This window comes from Macrotis lagotis, chromosome 1, assembly GCF_037893015.1.
Source record: "Macrotis lagotis isolate mMagLag1 chromosome 1, bilby.v1.9.chrom.fasta, whole genome shotgun sequence".
NCBI lineage: Eukaryota > Metazoa > Chordata > Mammalia > Peramelemorphia > Peramelidae > Macrotis > Macrotis lagotis.
Window position 1 is genome coordinate 245200093 of NC_133658.1, and position 22686 is coordinate 245222778.

The 22686-nt window shown below is 42.3% G+C and overlaps 1 protein-coding gene across 1 annotated transcript in view; it reads left to right on the top strand.

Moving 5' to 3' along the window:
• The first annotated feature begins 4584 nt into the window (after nucleotides 1–4584).
• The window catches only part of CNNM3 (cyclin and CBS domain divalent metal cation transport mediator 3), a 31062-nt gene continuing 12960 nt past the window's right edge, over nucleotides 4585–22686 (top strand). Inside the window, exons 1-7 of the mRNA XM_074188678.1 lie at nucleotides 4585–5953; nucleotides 15757–15900; nucleotides 16971–17123; nucleotides 17687–17856; nucleotides 18258–18354; nucleotides 19315–19451; nucleotides 19964–20102. Coding sequence (XP_074044779.1) covers nucleotides 4585–5953; nucleotides 15757–15900; nucleotides 16971–17123; nucleotides 17687–17856; nucleotides 18258–18354; nucleotides 19315–19451; nucleotides 19964–20102 — 2209 coding nt within the window. The remainder of the gene's footprint in view (nucleotides 5954–15756; nucleotides 15901–16970; nucleotides 17124–17686; nucleotides 17857–18257; nucleotides 18355–19314; nucleotides 19452–19963; nucleotides 20103–22686) is intronic.

The following is a 22686-nucleotide window of genomic DNA, read 5'->3' on the forward strand; positions in this document are numbered from 1 at the left end:
GCATAAATCTTAGTGAGTTTGAAATCCTTCTGAACTGCCTGAAAGTTCAGGGGACAAACAATCTCAGAAGAGCAGACTGATTCTTTTAGTAATTCTCTTCCAAGTGACAGTTCAGGTATTCTGGATCTGTTGAATAATTATTAACACAATCTTTGGAAATAGGACTACAATCAAGATGGAGAAGAAACCTATGTTCTATCTGGCATGAACTTGGAGTCAAAAGATCTGATTTCAAGTCCTCATTCTGCTACATACTAGCTCAATGACTGATCTTCCCAAGTTAAAATCTGACCTCAGACACTTAAGAGCTGTGTGACCTTGGGCAAGTCATTTAACTCTCTTTGCTTCAGTTTCCTCATCTGTCAAATAATCTGGAGAAAGAAATGGCAAACTACTCGTAGTATCTCTGTCAAGAAAAACCCCAAATGGGGTCACATTGATTCAGACACCATCAAAACAACTGAATGACAACAGATGATCTCTAAAGTTCTTTGTACTTCTCACATTCCACCAAGATCTTTTTAATGGTCTGGTCTTTTGGCAAAGGAGTTTAAAAAACAGCAGATGCTGGCACATGAAACTAAGCTCAAGGTAGCAATGGTTCTGAATTTGGAATTAAAGGATCTGGGTTTTAACTCTGCTTTTGACATTGATTCTGCTTGGCCTTGGCTAAGTCATTTCTTATCTTTGTTTCTCAGTTTCCTCACCTATAAAGTGTGGGGGCTTGATTTTCCAGCTCTAAATATGATTCCATAACTACCACATCTCTTTGGATAATGAATTGTAGTAGAAGGAAACTATCCTGGAGTCAGCAGAAAGTCCTGCTTTTGAATCCTTCCTAAGATAATTTACAAGTTATCTACTTTGAAGCAAGTCATTTAATTTCCTCTGGGCCTCCATTTCCTCATCCATACAATAAGGATAACAATGCCCATAGTGCCTTATATAAGGTTGAGCCTAAATGTAAATATAAATGTCCACAATTATTAAGTTGCTTCCAAGAAGGGATGGAGATTATAATGAAATTAAGAAGGAAACAAATGTGTAACAGTCCAGATATAAGGGATTTGTTAATGTCTGGCTTAGGACTGGGGTCACAGAAAGTGGACAAGGAGGCAGGTTTGAAAGGTGGTACAAGAAGGAAAACTTCATGATGGACCAAATGTGTCACCAATGCCAAAATGCTGGATTCTTTAAAGTCTTTGAGTAATGATACATTTCAGATGTTTCCCAGGTTTGTTAATTTCTAGTCATATTAGATAATCTTAACAGATCAATAGATAAGTATTTATTAAGTACTTAATATTCTTTTATAGCTCCTCTTCTAGGTGAATTAGACTAGGAAGAAAATGACTTCTCTAACAATAAGAGACTACTTTTATGTTCACAGAAGCTGGTGTCCTTTCCCCATTCTCTTTTTACACTATGGCATCCCTATACCATGCACCTCTGATCTGGATCAAGTTCAGTCCTGGGAGAACCCAATCTCCCAATTAGAGGTGTGGGGGGGTACTCTACCTTTTCTCACACTTTTCAGGTCCAACCTTAACCCTAATAATAATCCAGGACAGTTTAGTTTAGATTTTGGCTCATGTCTGATGTTTCTCCAAAAAGGGTCAGTGGAAAGGTATCCAGTGTGTATTATGAATCAAGGGTGTAGGTATGCCCACCAACAAAATAAACACAAAAGGCCCCTCACATTGATAGAGTAACTGAGAATAGCATTTTACAATAAATGACTGCTGATAGGTTGATACTTAAGCCTCCTCAGAACATAAAGTAGTTTGCTGATCTGGTTGCATATTAGACATTTTATATTTATATTTATATTTCACTCAAAACAATTCCCAGTATAACATCTGGTAAAATGGAACCAATAGTGGGCTTGTCATATGTGATGAAGAAACTCCCTTTGAGGCCTGGCAGCTTCCCTCAATGAACTAGGTCCCTTAGGATACATTGGACTCAAGGTAGACTCGAGTCCATGACACCTCCACCTTGAGGTTGATAATTAGCTGTTGAGTGAGAAAAGCAAACACAAGTCAGTCATAGTTCCAAATGCAAGGTCTCCAAATTGAGTCCATTGTCCATGTGGGAATAGGGGGAAAGCACACATCTCTTAGCATTGTGTGAGAATCATGGCAAAGAGGTCTAGTAGGAAGCAGTCTCTTTGATTGAGCATCTTATGTCTTTGCTGTCATGAGATGGAAAGGAGGACTACAAGTCCATTCAGGATATTTCAAGAGTCCCTTTCAATGCTGGTCCCAGAGATCTCATTTGTTTGACCAGGATCTGGAAGGATAACTGAAAATGTCCTGTTATACACACACACACACACACATATAGCAGTAAGTAAAAACCCAAGAGCCTGTGTCCAGTCACAAAAGTTCTTTTTGGCCTGCAGATTTTGCTGTCTTCTCCAGCTTGGTTATATTTTTTAAAAAATATTTTAACATTTAACAAACATTTCACAAGAAAATGAAACAACCTTTTCTCCCCAAAGTGATGATATTTCTCCTTTATTTTCAAAGACCATGGCATCAGGGAAGTGATGCCATGACAAGCAAATGAACTGGATTTTAGGAGGGGCGGCATGCCAAGTCAAAACTACCTGTATCCAGTGGCCAGATATGGATCAGGATGGCCTTACATGCTGGGCAATCAGTCTCACAGCTACCGGGTCAAATCTGAGGATTTGAATTCAGGTTCTCCTGACTCCAGGGTTGGTGCTCTATCCACTTTGCTATCTATCTCCCCAAAGTACATTCCGATAAAACAGATATCCAGCTTGTGTTTCCTCCTATACCCAGGATTTCTAATTTTATTTTTTTTAATTTTTATTAAAGATATTTGAGTTTTACTCAGTTTTTCCCCAATCTTGCTTCCCTCCCCCCACCCCCACCCCACAGATAGCACTCCATCAGTCTTTACTTTGTTTCCATGTTGTACCTTGATCCAAATTGGGTGTGATGAGAGAGAAATCATATCCTTAAAGAGAACAGAATTCTCAGAGGTAACCAGATCAAACAATAAGACATCTGGGTTTGTTTGGTTTTTTTCCTGAATTAAAGGGAATAGTCCTTGTACTTTGTTCAAACTCCACAGCTCCTTATCTGGATACAGATGGTACTCTCCTTTGCAGACAGCCTAAAATTGTTCCCAATTATTGCGCTGATGGAATGAGCAAGTCCTTCAAGGTTGAACATCACTCCCATGTTGCTGTTAGGGTGTACAGTGTTTTTCTGGTTCTGCTCATCTCACTCAGCATCAGTTCATGCAGATCCCTCCAGGTTTCCCTGAAATCCCGTCCTTCCTGGTTTCTAATAGAACAATAGTGTTCCATGACATACATATACCACAGTTTGCTAAACCATTCCCCAATTGAAGGACATTTACTGGATTTCCAATTCTTTGCCACCACAAAGTATTTCTAATTTTAAATGGTCATCCTGCTCAGAATACACATGCTAACCCATCGGCCATTTCAGCAACATTACCAGTGCAGTTTCATCATTATCATTCACATTAATATGGAATTTTACTCTTAGAAAATTCATACTGCCTACCTACCAATCCTGGGAAGGAGATAGTAAAGTCATTAACCGTGTCTTATAAAGGAGACTAAGTGATTTGTCTAGAGTCATATTAAGGAACAGAGCTGGGAATTCCAACCTAGGTTTCCTGGCTCCAAATCCAGGATTCTTTACGCTGGGCTGCCTTGTGTCCCATGATTCCTAACTAGTAAATGCCAAGCAACTTAGGAAAAAATGGAAGTATACCATTTGCCTCTGGGACTGCAGTGTGCCAAGGTAGAACCCAGGAGGTCTCGAGCAAGGGAAGCTGGTCTTGTTTCGAGTCTTAATTTTTCAGGGTCTTTTCCTGGAATGGCTTTTTCCTAAGATTGCAATTTAAAACAAAAACAAAACAAAAGACTCCTAGGTTTGTTAGAAGTAGAAGAGACCCCGGAGCCCATCTGGTCCAATCTCACTTCACAGCTAAGGAAACCAAAGACCAAAGAGGGTAAGGATACTTTGGAAGGGAGACTGTAGGCATCCTAGAGATCATCAATGTAGCTTTGTTGATCCGGAGTCCTGTCTCTTACACTTAATGACGCTGACAGCCGGGCCGGGCAGACCGCCGGGTCGGTCTTCGTTTCCTCATCTGTGAAAGGATTGGGTTGGGCTCGGGAGCCCCTTGCTGCAGACCCCAGCCGCGCTGCCCCTCGGTGCGCTCAGCGGCATGGGACGCCGCGGTGCCCCTGGAGGCTCAGACTCATCCTTTAAATGCCCACTGGACTACCCGGAGCGGAATAAGGCGGCGCCGTGCCCGCGCCCGTGACCCGGCCCCGGAGGTCAGGGCCAGGCTGTCACCTCTTCCAAACCCGGCTCGGCCGGCGCCCCGCCCCCTCGCGCCCCCCGCCCCCATCTTGTTTACAACGCGGCGCAGCCTAGTCCTGCTCCCGACGCCCCGCCCTCCCCCGCCCCTCATTGGCCAGCGGGGCGCAGCCGGGCGCGTTAACTGGCCGGCGGGAGGCGGGGCCCCCGGAGTAGGTTGCGCGGGCGAGCCGGAGGGGGGTGGCTGGTGATGGCGGCGGCGGCGGCGGCGGCGGCGGCGGCGGCGGCGGCGGCGGCGGCGGCGGGAGGCGGCCTACGCTGGGTGCTGGCCGCGCTCTGCCTCGGCTGCGCCGCGGGGGGGGACGCGTCGGGCCCGCGGGTGCTGGGCTTCTGCCTGGAAGAGGACGGGGACGCGGCCGAAGGGCCCGTGTGGGCCCGGGGCCGGGTGGTCCGGGCCGCGCCCGGGGCCGCCTTCCGCCTGCGGCTCTTCGGCTCGGGCTTCGCCAACCGCTCGTGGCCCTGGGTGGCCTTCGCTCCCGCGGGCGCGGGCTGCCCGGAGGGGGGAGGGGAGCCGCCGGCCGGGGGCGCCGGCGCGCCCCTGAGCGTCCAGCCCGAGGCCGTGCGGCCTCACTCGGCGCTGCTCACCGTGCGCGTGGACCCCGGCGGGCCCGCGGGGGGCGCGCGCTACCGCCTGTGCAGCCGCGGGGGGCCCGGGGGGCGCTGGGCGCCCGCGGCCGAAGGGGACGCGCTGGCCGTGGAGGAGGGGCCCCCGCTGCCCTGGGCGCTGGGCCCGCTGGCCGCCGCGCTGCTGGGGCTGGCGGCGCTGGCCCGCGGGCTGCAGCTGAGCGCCCTGGCCCTGGACCCCGCCGAGGTGCAGGTGCTGCGCGAGAGCGGCTCGGAGGCGGAGCGGGCGGCCGCGCGGCGCCTGGAGCCGCTGCGCCGCTGGGGCAGCTTCGCCCTGTGCGCGCTGCTGCTGCTCGCCAGCCTGGCCCAGGCCGCGCTCGCCGTGCTCCTCTACCGCGCCGTGGGCCAGAGGGCCGTGCCCGCCGTGCTGGGCAGCGCCGGCCTGGTGTACCTGGTGGGCGAGGTGGCGCCCGCCGCCGTCAGCGGCCGCTGGGGCCTGGGCCTGGCCCCGCGCGCCCTGGGCCTCACCCGCCTGGCCGTCCTGCTCACCTTCCCCGTGGCCTTGCCGGTGGGCAAGCTGCTGGAGCTGGCCCTGCGGCCGGAGGGCGGGCGGCTGCGCGAGCGCGTGGTGGACCTGGCCCGGGGCGCCGACCCCTACAACGAGTTCGTGCGGGAGGAGTTCAGCAAGGGCGCGCTGCGCTGCAAGACGGTGGAGGACGTGCTGACCCCGCTGAAGGACTGCTTCATGCTGGACGCCTCGGCCGTGCTGGACTTCGGCGTCATGTCCACCATCATGCAGAGCGGCTACACGCGCATCCCCGTGTACGAGGACGAGCGCTCCAACATCGTGGACATGCTCTACCTCAAGGACCTGGCCTTCGTGGACCCGGAGGACTGCACCCCGCTCAGCACCATCATCCGCTTCTACAACCACCCGCTCCACTTCGTCTTCAACGACACCAAACTGGACGCCGTCCTGGAGGAGTTCAAGCGAGGTAAGCGGCCCTCGCCCTCCCGGAGGGGGGTGCCGCTCGCTGGCCCGGAGTGGGGCGGAGCCCGGGAACTGGGAAGGATGGGCCGGGCCGGGCCGGGCCCGGGGTGCTCGCGTGTGTGCCTAGGACCCGAGAAGTAAGCCACCTGCTCCGGCCGCCTCCCTCCCTTACAAACGCGGAATCCCGACCGGACCGGCGGCCTAGCTGGGATTGGAACCCAAATTCTCTGCCTCCAGAGCTGGAGTTCCTTCTCCCCCCCCCCCCCCCCCAAGCTGTCCCACCGCCTCGTTCCTTTTGAAAAAAAAAATGCAATGAGCTAATCCTGCTGAAGGCAGGGAAGCACTTCAACAAGAGAAGAGACCTAGTCAGAAGCTCAGCTGGGGGGGGGCAAGGTGCTTGGGCAAGTCCGGGTTTGAGGAGGGTCTTGTAGGGCCACCAGATCCTAGGTGTCAAAAGAACCCACTGAAACAGAAACAGAAGGGATCCAATAGTCATAGATTTGGGTTGGAGATGAAAGAATCTGAGGTCCAGAAGAGGTGAAGAGATTTACCCAAAGTGACATAGTTAATAAATAACAAAGCTGGTATTTGAACTTGAGCCTCCTGACTGCAAATCCAGTGCTCTTGGACACTCATCTTAATTCAGTCCACTTTGTTAAATTCTTGGTTGCTTTATGATTCCAATGTTCCTCTTCCTCCCTCCTTTTCCTGTTGATCAGCTTGGGGGGGGAGGTCTTGTTTTTTTTCCAGGATCCTTTGCAGAATTTCTAAGAATTTCTTAACTAACTGAGAGTAGAACAAAGCTACTTTGAATTTAAAGTTCTAGTCACCTTTGAGAGAGGGAGCCCACTTATCTGTGTATCTTTAAGCTGGCCCTTTTCAGACTCTGGGGGAACTTTGGACACAGGTCAAGGCATATAAAAATAAACATAGCAAAGGTTTACAAAGCTTTTAGATTATTTTTTGTCATTTGTTGGTCTCTACCACCCTGGAAGATGGGGTGCTGTTATTATTATCCCCTTTTTATTGGAGAGAAAATGGTGGCACAAAGAAGTAAAATGACTTGCCCTGGGTCACAAGCTAGGTCAGGCTGCTAAGTCTTATTTAATCAGTTCAACCCTCTGTGTTCTGTGCCACTTGGCTTACCACTTCTTTCTCTGCTACCTTACTTATAAAGAATAGAGCAGGGGCGGCTAGGTGGCATAGTGGATAAAGCACCAGCCCTGGAGTCAGGAGTACCTGGGTTCAAATCTGGTCTCAGACACTTAATTACCTAGCTGTGTGGCCTTGGGCAAGCCACTTAACCCATTTGCCTTGCAAAAAAAAAAAACCTAAAAAAAGAATAGAGCAACAATACTTAAGGTTTTCTAAAGAATAAAAAAAACTTTTACTTTTCTTTATCTTAAAGCAGCTTTATCACTATAGCTTTTGTCTTTCTTCTTCTAATCTTAGTTATGTTGCATGTGGCTCCACTGCAGCACCTTCCCTTCCCTCTAGACTACTGTCCTGACTTGCCTGTGCTTTTCTTTGAAAGTTGTGAATAAACTTGTCAGAATCCCTGGGAAATAAATACAGGGTGCATGATGTCCTATATTTCCTCATCAGACTGCCTACATATCTTACAGGCTTTATCAGCAAGTCACATCAGGGTTAAAAGGGTAAGACAAGGTAGTAGAAAGATCCCTGGCTCTGGAGGTTGAGGACCTGGGTTCAAATGTCACCCGACACTACCTGAGTTTCATGGGCAAGTCATTTAATCTCTTGACTATAGTTTCTTCATCTTCAAAATTAGGGAGAAGGATTATTTGGCCTCTGTGTCCCTTTCCAACTCTAGATCTAGGATCCTAGGATCTGATATGGATTCAATAGGGCTTCTGGCTCATTTTGGGGTGTTGTTGTTATTACCTAGAAAAGGTAACTGGTACTATTGAGATATAGAATGGGAATTCAGCCTCAGGACACAGAATGAGCTAAAACCTTAAGGACTGGGGTAAGGAAGATCAAGCCATAAACTAACTGAATAAACTTGGAGGGAGTAAAGACTCCAGGTTATGAGAATCAGAAAGGTGTTCTTATCCCCATATATACAGTAAAATGCTGATTTACTATATTGACGTAGATATGTCCCCTAATCTCATTGTTCTTATTCATCAAGTACCTTGACATTTCACTTTAAAACAGAAAAGTTTATAGTGTTTATGCTAGTAGGGAGTCTGGGGCTCACCAGTTTTTTTGGAGATCTTTTGTGGGAGAATTCTGATCAAACTGATAAGAATCATTGATTTATCTTGAGAAATTCTTGATGCTTTCTTACCTGGCAAACTATAGTTGTTGAAAGCAGGCTCTGGGAGAAGTCTGTGAGGTACATTAAGCAGCCTACCTTCAATTTCATGCAAAATATGGTAGTTGTGGATAGATTGAGTTGTCTGCCATCCTGGTAAATGAAATTCCAACCAATATAATGGCAGAAGTGTTCTCTTGCTCATAAGCAAGATGATAAGAATTCTCCATCCTTCTGATTCTCCTGAATGTTTTATCTTTGGGGATATATTCTTTCCCCTCAAATTACCTGTCGTTTTATTACTTTTTAAAAACCTGATTTAGCACTAATGGTATGAAGAATTTTTCTTCTCTTATGTTTCTTATCTCTTTCAAAGGTTAGACAGGATGTGGAGGGAGAGATCAGCTAATTTTAATGTGTGCCCATAGGTTATTCCTATATCAACACCTCTAGGTAGTTAAGCCTCCCAGTGTACCTGCCACAAGCAACAAGCTTGGTAGATGAAATCGAATAGAGACTAATTGTCTGCTGTAGGGCCCTAGGGTCGAGGAGCTAAAATGTACAGGGTAATGACAGAACAGCTCCAGGGGAGCCAGCCCCACCCTCACAGTTGTAAGAATTTTCAGTGGGCTAGAGGACATTATTGTTTCCAAAAGGGAGACACAGCAGAATTGAGGAAGATAGGGAAATAGAAAAGATAGAAACAGAAAAATTAAAAAAATAGCAAGATAGGGAGGCTGGAGGATTTTGTTATATCTATCTGGCATTTCTTGCAGATTTAAAACTGGGCTAATTTTTAAAAAAAATTTTTGTTTTGTTTTGAGTTTTTGCAAGGCAATGGGGGTTATCCTTTGTTGTAGTTCCCCTTGATAAATCTCTGCTACATTTATCTATTTATTTATTTATTTGTTCATTTGTTTTTTTTTTGTTTTGCCTCAGCTGAAATTCTACTCTTATGTCTAATTCTGGTGAGGAAGTGATCATGATTTCTCAGACTATTCCAATAAAATGTAAGTCATGGAAAGATCTCATCAAGTACCCACTATTTTCTCTGAGCCAGTCACCAGAATGACTATAAGAATTGTGCTCTCTGTTTTGTTTTTTTGTTTTTGCAAAGCAGTGGGGTTCAGTGACTTGCCCAAGATCACACAGCTAGGTAATTGTTAAGTGTCTGAGGCTGGATGTGAACTCAGGCCCTCCTGATTCCAGGGCCAGTACTCTATCCATTTGGCCACCTTGCTGCCCAGTGGATTGTGCTCTCCAATAGAAGAAATACTCACACTGCTGAATTGAGTTAAAGATTTTTAAAGCTTTGAGGTGTGGGGTTTTGTTTTTAACTTTGGGTTTGGGTTTTTGGGGATTTTTTAAGTGATATAGCACAAAAGAAGTAGCGTGGTATAGAAAGAACTTGCCACTAGAATTGAGAAGACCTGAGTTCAAATTCCACCTTTGACATAGACTGGTTTTGTGACCCTGGTAGAGGGAGTACCTACATTAATTAAGATACAGAGTCCTCAAATTTTGAAAAAAAAATTTTTTTTAAAGATTAACTACTGGGTGGCTAAGTGGTGCAGTGGATAGAGCACTGGCCCTGGAATCAGGAATATCTGAATTCAAATCCAGCCCCAAACACCTAATAATTACTTAGCTGTGTGGCCTTGGACAAGTCACTTAACCCCATTGCCTAGCAAAAAAAAACTAAAAAAAACCCAACTAAATACAGCATTACATAAGCACTTTAGTGCTCCAACCAAAAATTTGCCTATAACAAAGCTGTAAATTGTAGAGCAGTTGCCAGTCTGTTACCGGTAAAGGGAATTCCTCCTGGAAAGTCCCTCTACTGGAAAAATCACAGATCAAGTTGAAAAAAACTGTGACAACAGTTATTTGGTTGTCATTATTTATTATCTCCAAAGTGTGGTTTTGATGGTGCAAAGGAATCCCTCCCTCTTTTCAATTTTCACATGCATTCAATCTACTCTTCATACTCCAGTAAACCCTTTTATAAAGGTGCCTGTCTCTTTCCAAGGGGGTAGACCAAGTGTTTAGGAGATATTTCAAATTAAGAAAATTTCCCAAAGTCCGGTCCTGAAAAAAGTGAGAAATCAGGAATTCAGTGGGGCAACTTTCCCTATGGTACCAACCAAGCTGCCCTCAAGCTTCAAGAGCATCAGCTTATTAGACACTTGGGAAATGAGATTCTGTAATGGCAACCTCAAAAGTTATTCAGAAGACTTAAAATTTGCTTCCTTTCCACATAGGGAAGGTATGTGTCTTTGTGTGCCTACATGTGTACAGATACTTGAGTTCCCTACTGAAAAATTTTTCTCTTTATGTGGTAAACTGACGGGTTTTTTGCTGCAAGCACACCATCTTCATACTTGAAAGGCTATCTTAGGGAAGCTGATCTTTGTCTTCCACTTGATATCCTTGCAGCCTTCCTCTCATCACCACCTCTTCCACTCTACTCTTAGCAAATATAATCTACTGGGTAGATATCAGTCTTCATTTTTATTCTTGTCCTTCTTCCTCTTTTTCCCCTTTTGTTTCATTTAATCTTAAACCTGTTTTTTAGAATGTTCTTAATCAGTGGGCCTATTAATATTATTCCTGCAGCATTCTGATGAGATTCTAAAAAATAACCTGTTCTAGATCTTTTAAGTTGGGAGCATCTCTAAAAAGAATATGAATAAAAATACCCTGAGCCAGACTCAACATGTGCTCATTTCTTCCTAGAACATTGCCTGTTTCTTTCTTTCTTTTTTTTCTTTTTGTTTTTTTGCAAGGCAAATGGGGTTAAGTGGCTTGGCCAAGGCCACGCAGCTAGGTCATTATTAAGTGTCTGAGGCTGGATTTGAACTCAGGTACTCCTGACTCCAGGGCTGGTGCTCTATCCGTTGTGCCACCTAGCAGCCCCACCTGTTTCTTTTTTTCTTGTTGAGGGAAAAAAACCCTTTTCTGGACTCAGAACCACAATTTACTTTGTATGAATCTGACCAGAAAGAATGAATACTTTGTGGAGCTCTTCTGCAAAGGCACCCTACTTTCTTCAAAACAGCAATGCTTGGCTTGTTGCCATCAAGATGAAATTTTTCAAGGATATCCAGATGGAGGACAGATTAGGGCTCAACAACCTGCGCCAGATTTCTAATTGAGAACCTGGATTTTAGTGTGATTTTTGGTTTTTGCTTGCTGTCTCTTGAATAATTACAATACTTACAATCTTTACATCAAAAAGTTGCTTAACAGTTGAAACCAGTCAGGTCTGCCTCAATAGCTATTAAGAATGTTAATAAGTTAAATCTTCCCACCCCCGCCCCCCTCAGGAAATACAGTTACATGGTTCTTAGAGCATCTTAGAAACTCTTAATGTTCCTTAGAGGATCTCTAGTATCTGTCTGGATTTTTCCTTAGCTCTTGATCCTGAAAATCTTTTTTTGAAACAGAACTATGTTTTCTGTTTGTTTTTTTTCCAATAGCATCATAGTTTTTTAAAACAGCAAGATATGTCACAAAAAAAAATTGAGTTTTGGCACTTATGCATAGTTCAGAAATACATTTTCTAATGCAATGAGTTACTCTGGCTGACAGACTAAAATTTTCATTAGTTATAATCCAATTTATGCAGAGAAAGAATCAAAGTTCATTCAAGCTGAACTTTTTACCTATTCAAACTGAGTTCCTTTTAATAATATTCCTACTTCTGTATTGGGTTATGACCACCTTGAACATTTAGGTTTCTTAGGTAAAAAATTTTTATTTTTTCTTAATATCGGTATTTTGTTTGTTTAAAAAGCTCTTTATTCATCATAGTTTACTCTTGGTTTTGTGGGGTAGCTGGCTGACTGGCACTTTTGTAAAAACAGAAAATGAAGGACCTTGTGTAAAAGTTACTGCTTTGGTTTCTTGTAGCTGGTTGATATGCTGAGGTGACTTGACTTGGAGTGGGCTCTTTTTCCTTTGGCAACAGTCTGTGTAAATCTCCCTTCATCTTTGAGCTTTGATCCATTTGAATATTCCCAAAATTCACTGAGGATGTTGCTCAAAAATCACATGCTAGAGTTTTCCATCTTCCCAAATAGGTTTCGCTTTGTGTGGTAGAGCCATTTTGAAGTTCTGACTTGGAATGGCACTTTTATAGATACATAGGGCAGGAATGTAAGAGCTACAAGGTTCATTGTGTATCTCTTCCACTAGCAGGTACTTGGAAGAAGGGGTTTGTCTCAAAAGTGACAGAACCATAACCGGTGTGCTCCTTTGCATCTCCCATTCCACTTCTCCAGAAGGATATCAGAACATTCTGCAAAATGTCACTTTGAATTTTTAAATAATTCCACATAGTTGGTAAGGTACAAAGGGAGCAATGTGACCAGGTAAATCCATCATATATAGGAATAGTTTTCTAAGCAATAATCAAGCATTGTGAACCATCTTTTTTTTTAAATAATATTTTTTTCCCAATTACATGTAAAAACGATTTTTAACATTCATTTTTTTTAGATTTCGAGTTCAAAGTTCTCTCTCTCCCTTCTCTTTCCACTCTGAGATTTAATATAGATTATACATTGCCATATGTGAAACCTATTTCCATTTTTGTCATGTTGTGAAAGAAAACAGACTTAAAAAACCCAACACAAAACCATGAAGAAAAAAAATGAGAAACAGTGTGCTTCAATCTGCATTCAGACTCCTTTAGTTCTTTCTCTGAAGGTGGATAGCATTTTTCATCGAATCTTGGAATTGTCTTGGAATTGAATTGCTGAGACCAGCTAAGTCATTCACAGTTGATCATCTTACAGTAATGCTATTATTGTGTAAAGTTGTCTCCTGGTTCTGCTCACTGAACTCTACATCAATTCATCTAAGTCATTATAGATTTTTTTAAAGCATTCTGTTTATATTCCATTACAATCCTACCAAACTAGTTCAGCCATTCCCTCAATTTCCATTTCTTTGCTACCATTAAAAAAGAGAACTGCTTTAAATATTTTGTACAAATAGGTCTTTTTCCTTTTTTAAAAATCTCTTTGGATACAGACCTAGTTGAAGTATTTTTAATTAAAAGATATGCACATTTGTATAGCCCTTTGGGCATAGTTCCAAATTGCTCTAGGATCAGTCCCATTGTGAACTATCTTAATCTCCCCCTACTAAACTAGAGGGCCACCCTTAAGCAAACTTAATCTGGGGGGGTGGGGGACAGAAAAGATTCACAATGGTAAGAGTAGAGAGAAAATCCTACTGTGGCCAAGCTCTACTTTCTACCGTTCTACCATCTGTAGAGAACACTGCCATCTTGCCAGTTTCCTAGGTTTTAACTGGACTCCACTCACTCTTCCTCTATTCCCACAGCTAATCTGTTGTCTAGTCCCTTGGATTCTGTCTCCACTCAAGAAGTGTAATACTTAACACTTCTCCTGATTCAAGCCCTAAGATCATACATGTGAATTTGAAAAGATCAGAAGTCATCTAGTTCAACTTATTATAGATGAGGAAATTGAAGCCAGGTTAAAGTAACTTGCCTAGTAAACTCAGGTTTAGTAAATGTTTGAATCTAGACTCAAACTCTCAGGTACAGTGATTGCAAGATCAGCATTTTTTCTATTGTCTCACGCTAGGTACCCCTATTGCCTCTAGACTAGACTATTGAATCAGTCTTCCAATTGATCTGTTTGCTTCGGATTTCTCCCCTTTCTCATCTATCTTCAGCACAGTTGCCAAATAATATTCGTAAAGTACCAATCTGATCTCACCATTCCATTGCTTAAAAAGCTTGAGTGGCTCCGCTTCTCTTGTCACTAGGATAAAATACAAATTCTTTGGTTTTTATTCAAAATTCAAAATCTGACCCTGTGTTTCCTCACACAGAACATTCTATCTCCCATCTCTTATGACATTGCATCTAGTTTGTATCTCGTTCTTTTGTTCTGAAGGCTGAGAAATGCTACCAAAGTGCTGTTGCTACAAAATACATTGCTAAGACTAGAAGAGATTACAAAATATATGATCAGTCACCACCCTCAGGTATTGGTGGTCATAGATATGAGTTGGTGTGGTCTTTAGAGTTTATCTAGTCATTATCTTCTTCCTTTTCCCCCATCCCATATCTGTAAAGCATTGACTCCTGGCCCTCTTAGAAAGCTTGAGTTCCTTTGAGGCTTAATTTAAACATGAGTCTTCCCTGATTTCTACCAACAATACATTTACAAACTTCTAATGTCCCTCCTCCAAAATTACTTTGTTTTTACTTTGTATATATTTTGTATTACCTATTACTATTTCTTCAGAGAGAGTGTTAACCTCTTTAATAAGGGGGGATTGTTAAATTTTTATTTTTGTATTCCTGATACTCAGAAGAATGCCTGGTAGATAGTTAGTCCTTATTAATAAATGTTTATCAATATATATATATATATATATATATATATATATATATATGCAAATGTGATTGTTTCAGTTTAACAGAAAATACTAATTTAAAGAACTATTCCATTCCTCATTGGCACATCATTTTGTACTACAAATTGAATTTGTGTCTATGAAGCATTGCATTTGTGGCATTTTTCAGCTTTTCTTGTTCTTTGCAAACAATGCTGCAGGCTTCTATTACCTGTAAACATCCTGTAGTCCTAGCTTCTCATACTGCAACTTCCTAAAGCGAACTGAGAATAATAATGATTTTTCATAGTCTCAAACATATTGGGAGCAAATCAATAAAGCCATCAATTTAATATATGTCAGTTCCCTTGTCATTTTGTTATTTTAATAAATTTTTTAAATTGATACAAGACACAGTGCTAGAAATTATAAAGGGATTACAAAGTATTTGACATTTCTTTCTCTCAGGGATCATTGGGTCATAGCCAAATGTTTGGCTTCTGATGAAAAATATCCACTTACAGAGAAAAAACTGATGACATCTCAGTACAGATTGAAGCATACTGTTTATCACTTTCTGTGTGTGTGTGTGTGTGTGTGTGTGTGTGTGTGTGTGTGTGTGTGTACATTTTTTTTCATGGGGGGGTTCTTTCATAGCATGACTAATATGGAAACGTTTGACATGATTACACACATATAACCTATATAAAATTGTTTGTCATCAAAGAGAAGGGGGAGGGAGGGATAGAATTTGGAACTCAGTATTTTTAAAAAAAGCGAATGTTAAAAATTGTTTTTTACATGTAATGGGCGGGGAGAAATCAAAATAAAATAGATATCCAGTGAGAGATATTTTCTTTTGATAAGAGACAGTTTAGAAAATAGAGCTTAAAAATTTAGAGCTGGAAAGGCCCTAAAAGACTTTGAAGCCATCAAATTGAGATCCCAGAATTAAAATGATTTGCCCTGGGTCACATAGCTAGTGAGTATCTTGAGTCAGGATTCAAACCCAGTTTATGCTTTCCTACTATCCTTTCATTCCTGAGAGTCTTCTATAGCTATTAAGTCCCATACTTGTATCCCAGAATTTTGTATGATCGAGGCTTCCTTTCTGTTTGCCACTATGACAACAGCATGTTGTTCCACAGGAAAGTCACATCTTGCCATTGTACAGAAGGTGAACAATGAAGGTGAGGGAGATCCATTCTATGAGGTTATGGGTCTTGTCACACTGGAGGATGTCATTGAGGAGATAATTAAGTCAGAGATCTTGGATGAATCTGATGACTATGGTGAGTTAATTCCTTTCTGAATTTGCTTTGTTTTTCTCATCCAGTTTCTCTCAAGTTATGGAGTTATTCAAGCATCTTAGAAACAAATGAACTTAAATTCCTCTTTTGTTGACAAAGTTATTTTCAAATATCCTGGTAAACAGATTTCTTCAACCCTGTTTCCCTATGATTATGACCAGAATTTTCAAGTTTCCAAGATGACATTGTATCTGATATCGTCATGCTTGAACTCAACATTATACCTCCCATCCCTTAGTAATCTTAAGTTTTTTTAGAACTTTTTTCCCCCCTAATAATCATCATGATGGTAGATGTAGATATCTTTTCTGAGCCTTTTTTGTTTTCCTGCATTTGAGTTTGTGTTATCATTACAAATTAGTTCTTTTACAACCCAAATCTAGATTTGTCGCTGCAGAGAATCAGTGTTCTTTGCCTTTGGCCTAATTCTAGAATGACTGTTAAAAAATGCTTTTGGTATATCCTGACTCAGCAGTCTGATCTTAAGGCTTTTTATCATTTTATAAATTTACCTGACAGAATTGGAACTTCAAATCTGACCTTGGGGCATTGAACAATGACGATTGTCTTGAATTAATATTTTGCTTCATGTTCTTTCTCTGTTTTGGAGTCTGAGTCTAACATGGTCCCTGTGTTACCAGAACAAATGATGTCAGTGTTTCTAAGTGTTAATATTTACACCTATTGATAGTTAAGTAAGCCTTTCACTACATGTACAATAATAATGGCCTACAATTCCTGAGTTGATACCCTAGCCTGCTTTGTTATATAAGTTATTATCCTGAATCAGTTCCAAATAGGGAGTTCTATCTTTTGGCATATCCTTTGTGCCTATTTCTTTGCCTTATTTATCAGGTAATTAGAACAGTAGCTGTATCCAGCACAAAGGGCAGCTGTTCTGCAGTGGTCAGTGAAGTAGCCACCTCCTTTGTAACTTGAAGCTGTCAAACCTCTCTATATCATAGGCTCTTCATAGGAAGAGAAATACAGTAATGAAGTCACTTGAATATATTGGCGGAACTAGTTGCTAATGATCTTTAATCCTGTTTCAGGAGAAAACAAGGTGAAGAAGAAACCTACTTCTCTGAACACTCCGATAGAGCGAAAGAAGGAGGAGTTCTCCTTGTTCAAAGGGTCTGACAATGAGCACAAAGTGAAGATTTCTCCCCAGCTGCTCCTGGCCACCCAACGTTTCCTCTCCCGAGGTGAGGGGAAGAGGACCCTCGCCTCCTTCTTACTCACCATCCCTGGGCTCTCCCCTGATCAAGGGCATGAAGAGGCACTGCCTTTTGGGGTATCTGACCAGATATGGAACCTCTTACCTTCTGTTTTCTGAGGCATAAAGACTTTAAAGGAGAGGTACTGGGACTCTCCCACTACAACCCCATTCACAATTCACAGGGAAATCCTTGTGTTCTGAGCAAATAAACCATCAAGGCCTAGGAAGCCTAGAGGTAAAGACATATTTTCTTTTTCCTGTTACCTGCAGTGGAACTTTTCTTTGTATCAGCTCAGAGAAGGGGCAGACCAGCTGATGGGGGGGCCCAAGGCTTGTGACCAGCAAGGCTAGTGGAATTGTAGTTGGGTGGCCCATTTCCAGTATCACGGATTCTATGGGCTTGGAGCCAGTTTTCTCATTCTGTAGCACTTCCAGCTTGCTGATTTGGTATGGGGGTACCTCAGGTAGGCCTGGGGGCAGTTGGGAGTAGAAGCTTGAGTGACTCTGGCCCCTCATGGACACTTGTCACTTTTTCCCACCATGGGGCAGAGGTGGACTTATTTAGCCCACTACGAATCTCAGAGAAGGTCCTGCTACACCTGCTGAAGCATCCCAGTGTCAACCAGGAAGTGAAGTTTGATGAATGCAACAGACTGGCTGCAGACCATTACCTTTACCAGCGCAATCAGCCAGTTAACTACTTCATTCTCATCCTGCAGGTAACTCAACGGGTTCTGGCTCATCCTATCATCAGGCCTTGGACCTGGATCCCTTTCCACAATAAAATCAAGAGAAGGGACAGTAGTTGGGAAATAAGAATGTTCCAAATCAGAGGGTACAGTGGAGAACACCAGGCCTACTTTAGGAAGGCCAGAGTTCAGACCTGACCTCTGGTTGCCTCAGTATCCTCAGTTGAAAAATGGGGGTGATAAGGATCATATGAGATGATCATTGTAAAGCAGAGGCATGGTGTCTACCCACAGCAGGTGTTTCCTCTCCTGTTCACAAATATGTTTGTTTAGATTTCAATCTGCTCTCTTCATGTCCAACTGAAAGCAGTCATTCTTCTGTGATTAGTCCCCTTGTACAAAAGTCATTCCTGTCTTCTTTTTCCCTTCAGGGCAGGGTTGAGGTGGAGATTGGGAAGGAGGGCCTCAAGTTTGAGAATGGAGCCTTCACTTACTATGGGGTGTCTGCCCTGTCAGCACCATCCTCAGGTAAGAGCACCAGGACATTTGGCCTTTGATCTTCCTTCTCATTGCTTTTCTAGTGAAGTCTCAGAAAAGAAGAACATCCTGTCCTTGCGTTACTATTAGTAGGAAGTCTTTCACACTTGCCTGACTGCTAGTCCTTTCTCCTGGTTCTCTCCTCTGTTCTTTGTGGGTGTCTGTTTATTGATGTGCTGTTTCCACTATTAGATTTGTTAGTTATCTGAGAGCTGCCATTTCCAGGACTTCACACAGTGCCTGGCACATAGTAGGTCCTAAAGAAGTGCAGTGGATTGGGGTTTGCTCTGGTGTCTGGCATGTGTGGGGTGGTGAAGGAGAAATGCTTCTTTTCATAGGGTCATGTGGTTCATGGGCCCTCAGAGACCTGAACACACATTGATGTGCTGGTTTCTACTCTTTTCTTCCCACTTTCTCTGCAAACTGAATAGTCTATTATACAGAATCAAAAAGAAACAGTTTTGGGGAGTGGGGAGAAGTAGGGAGTGAGGAGCTCCTGCCATCGTGACTATCCAAATAGAAGAAATTTTGGAACGTAGATACCTGTAAGAATTGTGCTAGGCAGCATGATGCCTGTGGTCCTTATTGGCTGTGTGGCCACAGGTAAGTTTCTCTTAACCTCTTAGGGCCTGAGTTTCCTCCTTTGCAGAACTGATGATAATATTTATGTATCTACCTCCCAGAACTATTGTGAAGGAATGTATGCTGAAGATGAGACAACCTGGAACACTGAGAAGGCTAGAGTCCTTTCCTATCTGCCCTCCTCATCTGTACCATGTCCCGGGGGGGGGGGGGGGAATCTATTTCTTTTTCATCTCTTCAAAATTTGTGTCAGTCTTTTCTCTAGTATTCTTTTTAATGGAATAGTTTTTGAAAACTTCAAGGTAATGCCCTTCCCCAAGGTGGATGAAGTTTACTGATTGGACACTACTGATTGTTGCCTTTCGATAGTTCATCAGTCCCCAGTGTCTTCAATTCGACCCAGCCGACGTGACCTGCAGTCCGAGCCAGCAGAGAGTACCCACTACTCTTCTACTTACTGTCCTGACTACACCGTGAGGGCCCTCTCTGACCTGCAGTTCATTAAGGTGAAGGTCCATATAACTCATCAGTGCTGGTTTTAATGAGTTTTGTGTTCCTAATATGGCTAGGCCAAGCTGGTCACATTTCTCTATGGGATCTAGGTAAAATTCTAATTTTATCTATCTTTTCGATAATGAGCCTTTGTTTCCAGAATGATTCCTCTTGGTTACTCACAGAAGCACTCTAGTTCCAGTTTTGGGAAGTATTAGCATGATGATTTTGTCCTGTCTCTAATTATCCTGTTCTTTTTCCCTTTTCCTTATCATATCTTCCTCATCCCATTTGTGGCCCCTGAGGGCCCTAAAATAGCATTTCTTTGAATAGTTCCTTTCTATTTTTCAAAATTCCTCCTGTCAGTCTTAAGGAGAGCTTTTCTAGGGTTTTTTCCTATCTAGATTCTTTTTTCCTTTCTCTCCAGTATATCATATTTAAACAGATGACAGATGATAAGTTAAATAAGGCAGAGCTCTGGCCAGAAGTACATTTTTGAAGCTAAGTATCCCTTTCTTTTCCCCAGGTAACTCGACTGCAGTACCTCAATGCACTCATGGCATCACGTGCCCAGAATTCCCCACAGTCTCCTGAGAGCCTGGACCTCCGAATTGTCCCAAACAGCCAAACCAAGCTACTCAATAACAAGATTGCTGCAGCAGCAGGTAACCCATCCTGCAGCAGGCACTGGCAGTCAAGTTCTTGGCCTTTGGCCAAACTCAATCACTTCCTTCCTGTTGGGTATATCTGGAGCCAGTTAACTGGTGTTCTTTGTCCCAATTCCTTTCCCTCCTTCCTCTTTTTTACTTCCCCCTTCCTCATCAACTGACATTTAATTAGCTATGTCCTCTTGTTAGATGAATTTCCATTAGCTTTAACTAGCAAGTAAAACTGGCAGTTTTTTAATTTCTTTTTGTTTTGGTTTATTAGGTTAGGATTTAGCCTCTAAACTCAGGCTTTTGGATTTTAATCATTCTATAGTATATTTCAGTTCTAATCTATCTCAAAAATACTTAATCACAAATGAGACTAGGTGAAGATGTGAATGGGTTAATACAACACAAATAACTATTAGGAAAACAACTAATGACAACAGTTTGGAATACCCTATCTCTTGGTAAAATATAGAGTGCCCCACTGGTACAGATCAGTGGTAAAAAGGGAAGTAGTCAAGGAAAAAGAAAGGATAAGGATAACATGATATGAGAGAGTATGGTAAAAGGCATGAAAAATTAAACATTTCCAGAAATCTAGGTTTTTTAAAGAAGAATAATCAAAACTGAATAATTGTGTTATTTTTGATGAGCTTCGAAGTTGGAACCAAAAACATAACTTGAAGATCTTCGTAGATCTTCCTGGGTGCTCCCTGGGAATGTTGAGGGAAAGTAGCTGCTGCTTCAAATACTGTCAGGTACTATCTTTACTCATATTCTCCCACACAATTGTCAAGACTGTAGCTTTTTTTATACCCTTTGCATCAGTCACTCTTAATTGTTGAAAGTAAAAGTATATTTAAACATCAGAGAAATGTCTTGACCAATTCTTGTGTGTTCAGTCTTTTGATATTTGTCAAGAAGGGACATTTTGTGAAAGATTAGGCATGTTATCAACATATACTAGTTTCTTTTAATTCATTATGTATTATCATTGAACTTTGAACCAAAGTTTTATTACATTTATTTTATACTTTGTGTCACTGGTATCTCAGGGCCTTTATTAAGTAACAATCACCTTTTTTTTTTCTCCTTAAATCTTCATCCTTTGAGTATCAAGAGTGTCCCTAATTGAAGCAGATTGGAATTTCAACAAATCTGAATTTACTTTGAGTATACCCTTCAGGAACTCAAAAACTTGAAACATATACTTTCTGAATGTTTTTTTAGCCCCAGGCTGAAGAGTCCTAGTCGACCTAGGTAAAATTTTCTCATCTTCTCTTTAAGTTTCCCTTTGATTCTGTTTCATCTTCTTGGAAAGTTGACAACCAGAACCATACATAAGATATTTTTCCAAATGTGGACGAATCAAGTTACCCGGAATTTTGTGGCCTTTCTGGTTATAACAGAGCACCTTTGGGACAGTCCTGATTTGAGAATAATCTGGTTTCACTCTTAATTCCTTTCCCTATCCAAAGGGTTTATTTTTTTTTAAGAGTTCTTCCTGATTACTAACTAATGCCACAGCGAAGCTCAGCAGCCATTTTTTTCATTAATGCAGATTTGTGAGGCCTTCCTTTAGATTTCCCATTAACTTGGTATTTTTCTGTGCAGAATTTAGTGTCACCTGCTAACTTGGAGATTTTGCTATCTATGACTTCTTTATAAAAAGTAAATAATACTCATTTTAGAAACATTTCCAGTGGGAGTCTGCTTATTCATTCGGATTAAGGTGCCTTTAATCTACTTATTTCCTATTAAAGCTAGAAGAGTGGTACTCATTTTTAAACTGGAAGGATTATCTGATATCTTTATATCTTTGTTTTTAAAAGCCATCAATATGGAATTTTGTCATATAGTTTTTCAAAGTGAAAAATACCTAATCCATACTATTCATTACCAAGTAAATTCAGAAACTCCTCTCACTTATGCTCCAGATTTCTTGGTTACTTCTAAGACAGAAGAAAACAATTTATCTCCAAAATTCTATCTCATTTTTAAACCTTTGCCATAAATTGTGTGGGAATTATATGAGTAAATATGGTTATCTCCTGGTCTAGTCCTCAACGATATGTACTGACTGACCTGTCATTTTAGCTAAATATTTTGTATCTTCCTCTCTCCTTTCTCTCCTCTTCCCCATCCCCCCTTTCTCTCCAGCCTTCCCAGTAAACATTTCCCTCTTTGGCACAGTTGGAAACTGCAGTTGATAGATGACTGTGGACTAGTGAGAATTTTTGTTTTTTAGAAAACACCCAAGGTAAATATCTTCCCTTCCATTTTTATCCCCTTTTTGCTTTAATGGGCCTTTGATGTTTGGAGGAGTGCCCTGCCTAGCATTTCAGTCCATTGACAGAAACTGGCAGTACAGCCTGCCTCTGTTTCCAAGAAGTCCCGTCCTGCAAAGGCTGGTGTTGTGCAGATTTACCCCCCCCCCTTTCTGGGAAGGAGTGGTGTTTGAACTTTTCTGTCCTTAGTACTGCTTTTCATTCTCTTGAGAGGCAAAAGTACCTGTGAAATCCCTATTGAACTGTGGAAAATCAACCCTTTTTAGCCACAACTGCTTCTTTGTCAAGGGCTAGGTTCTTTTTTCTCC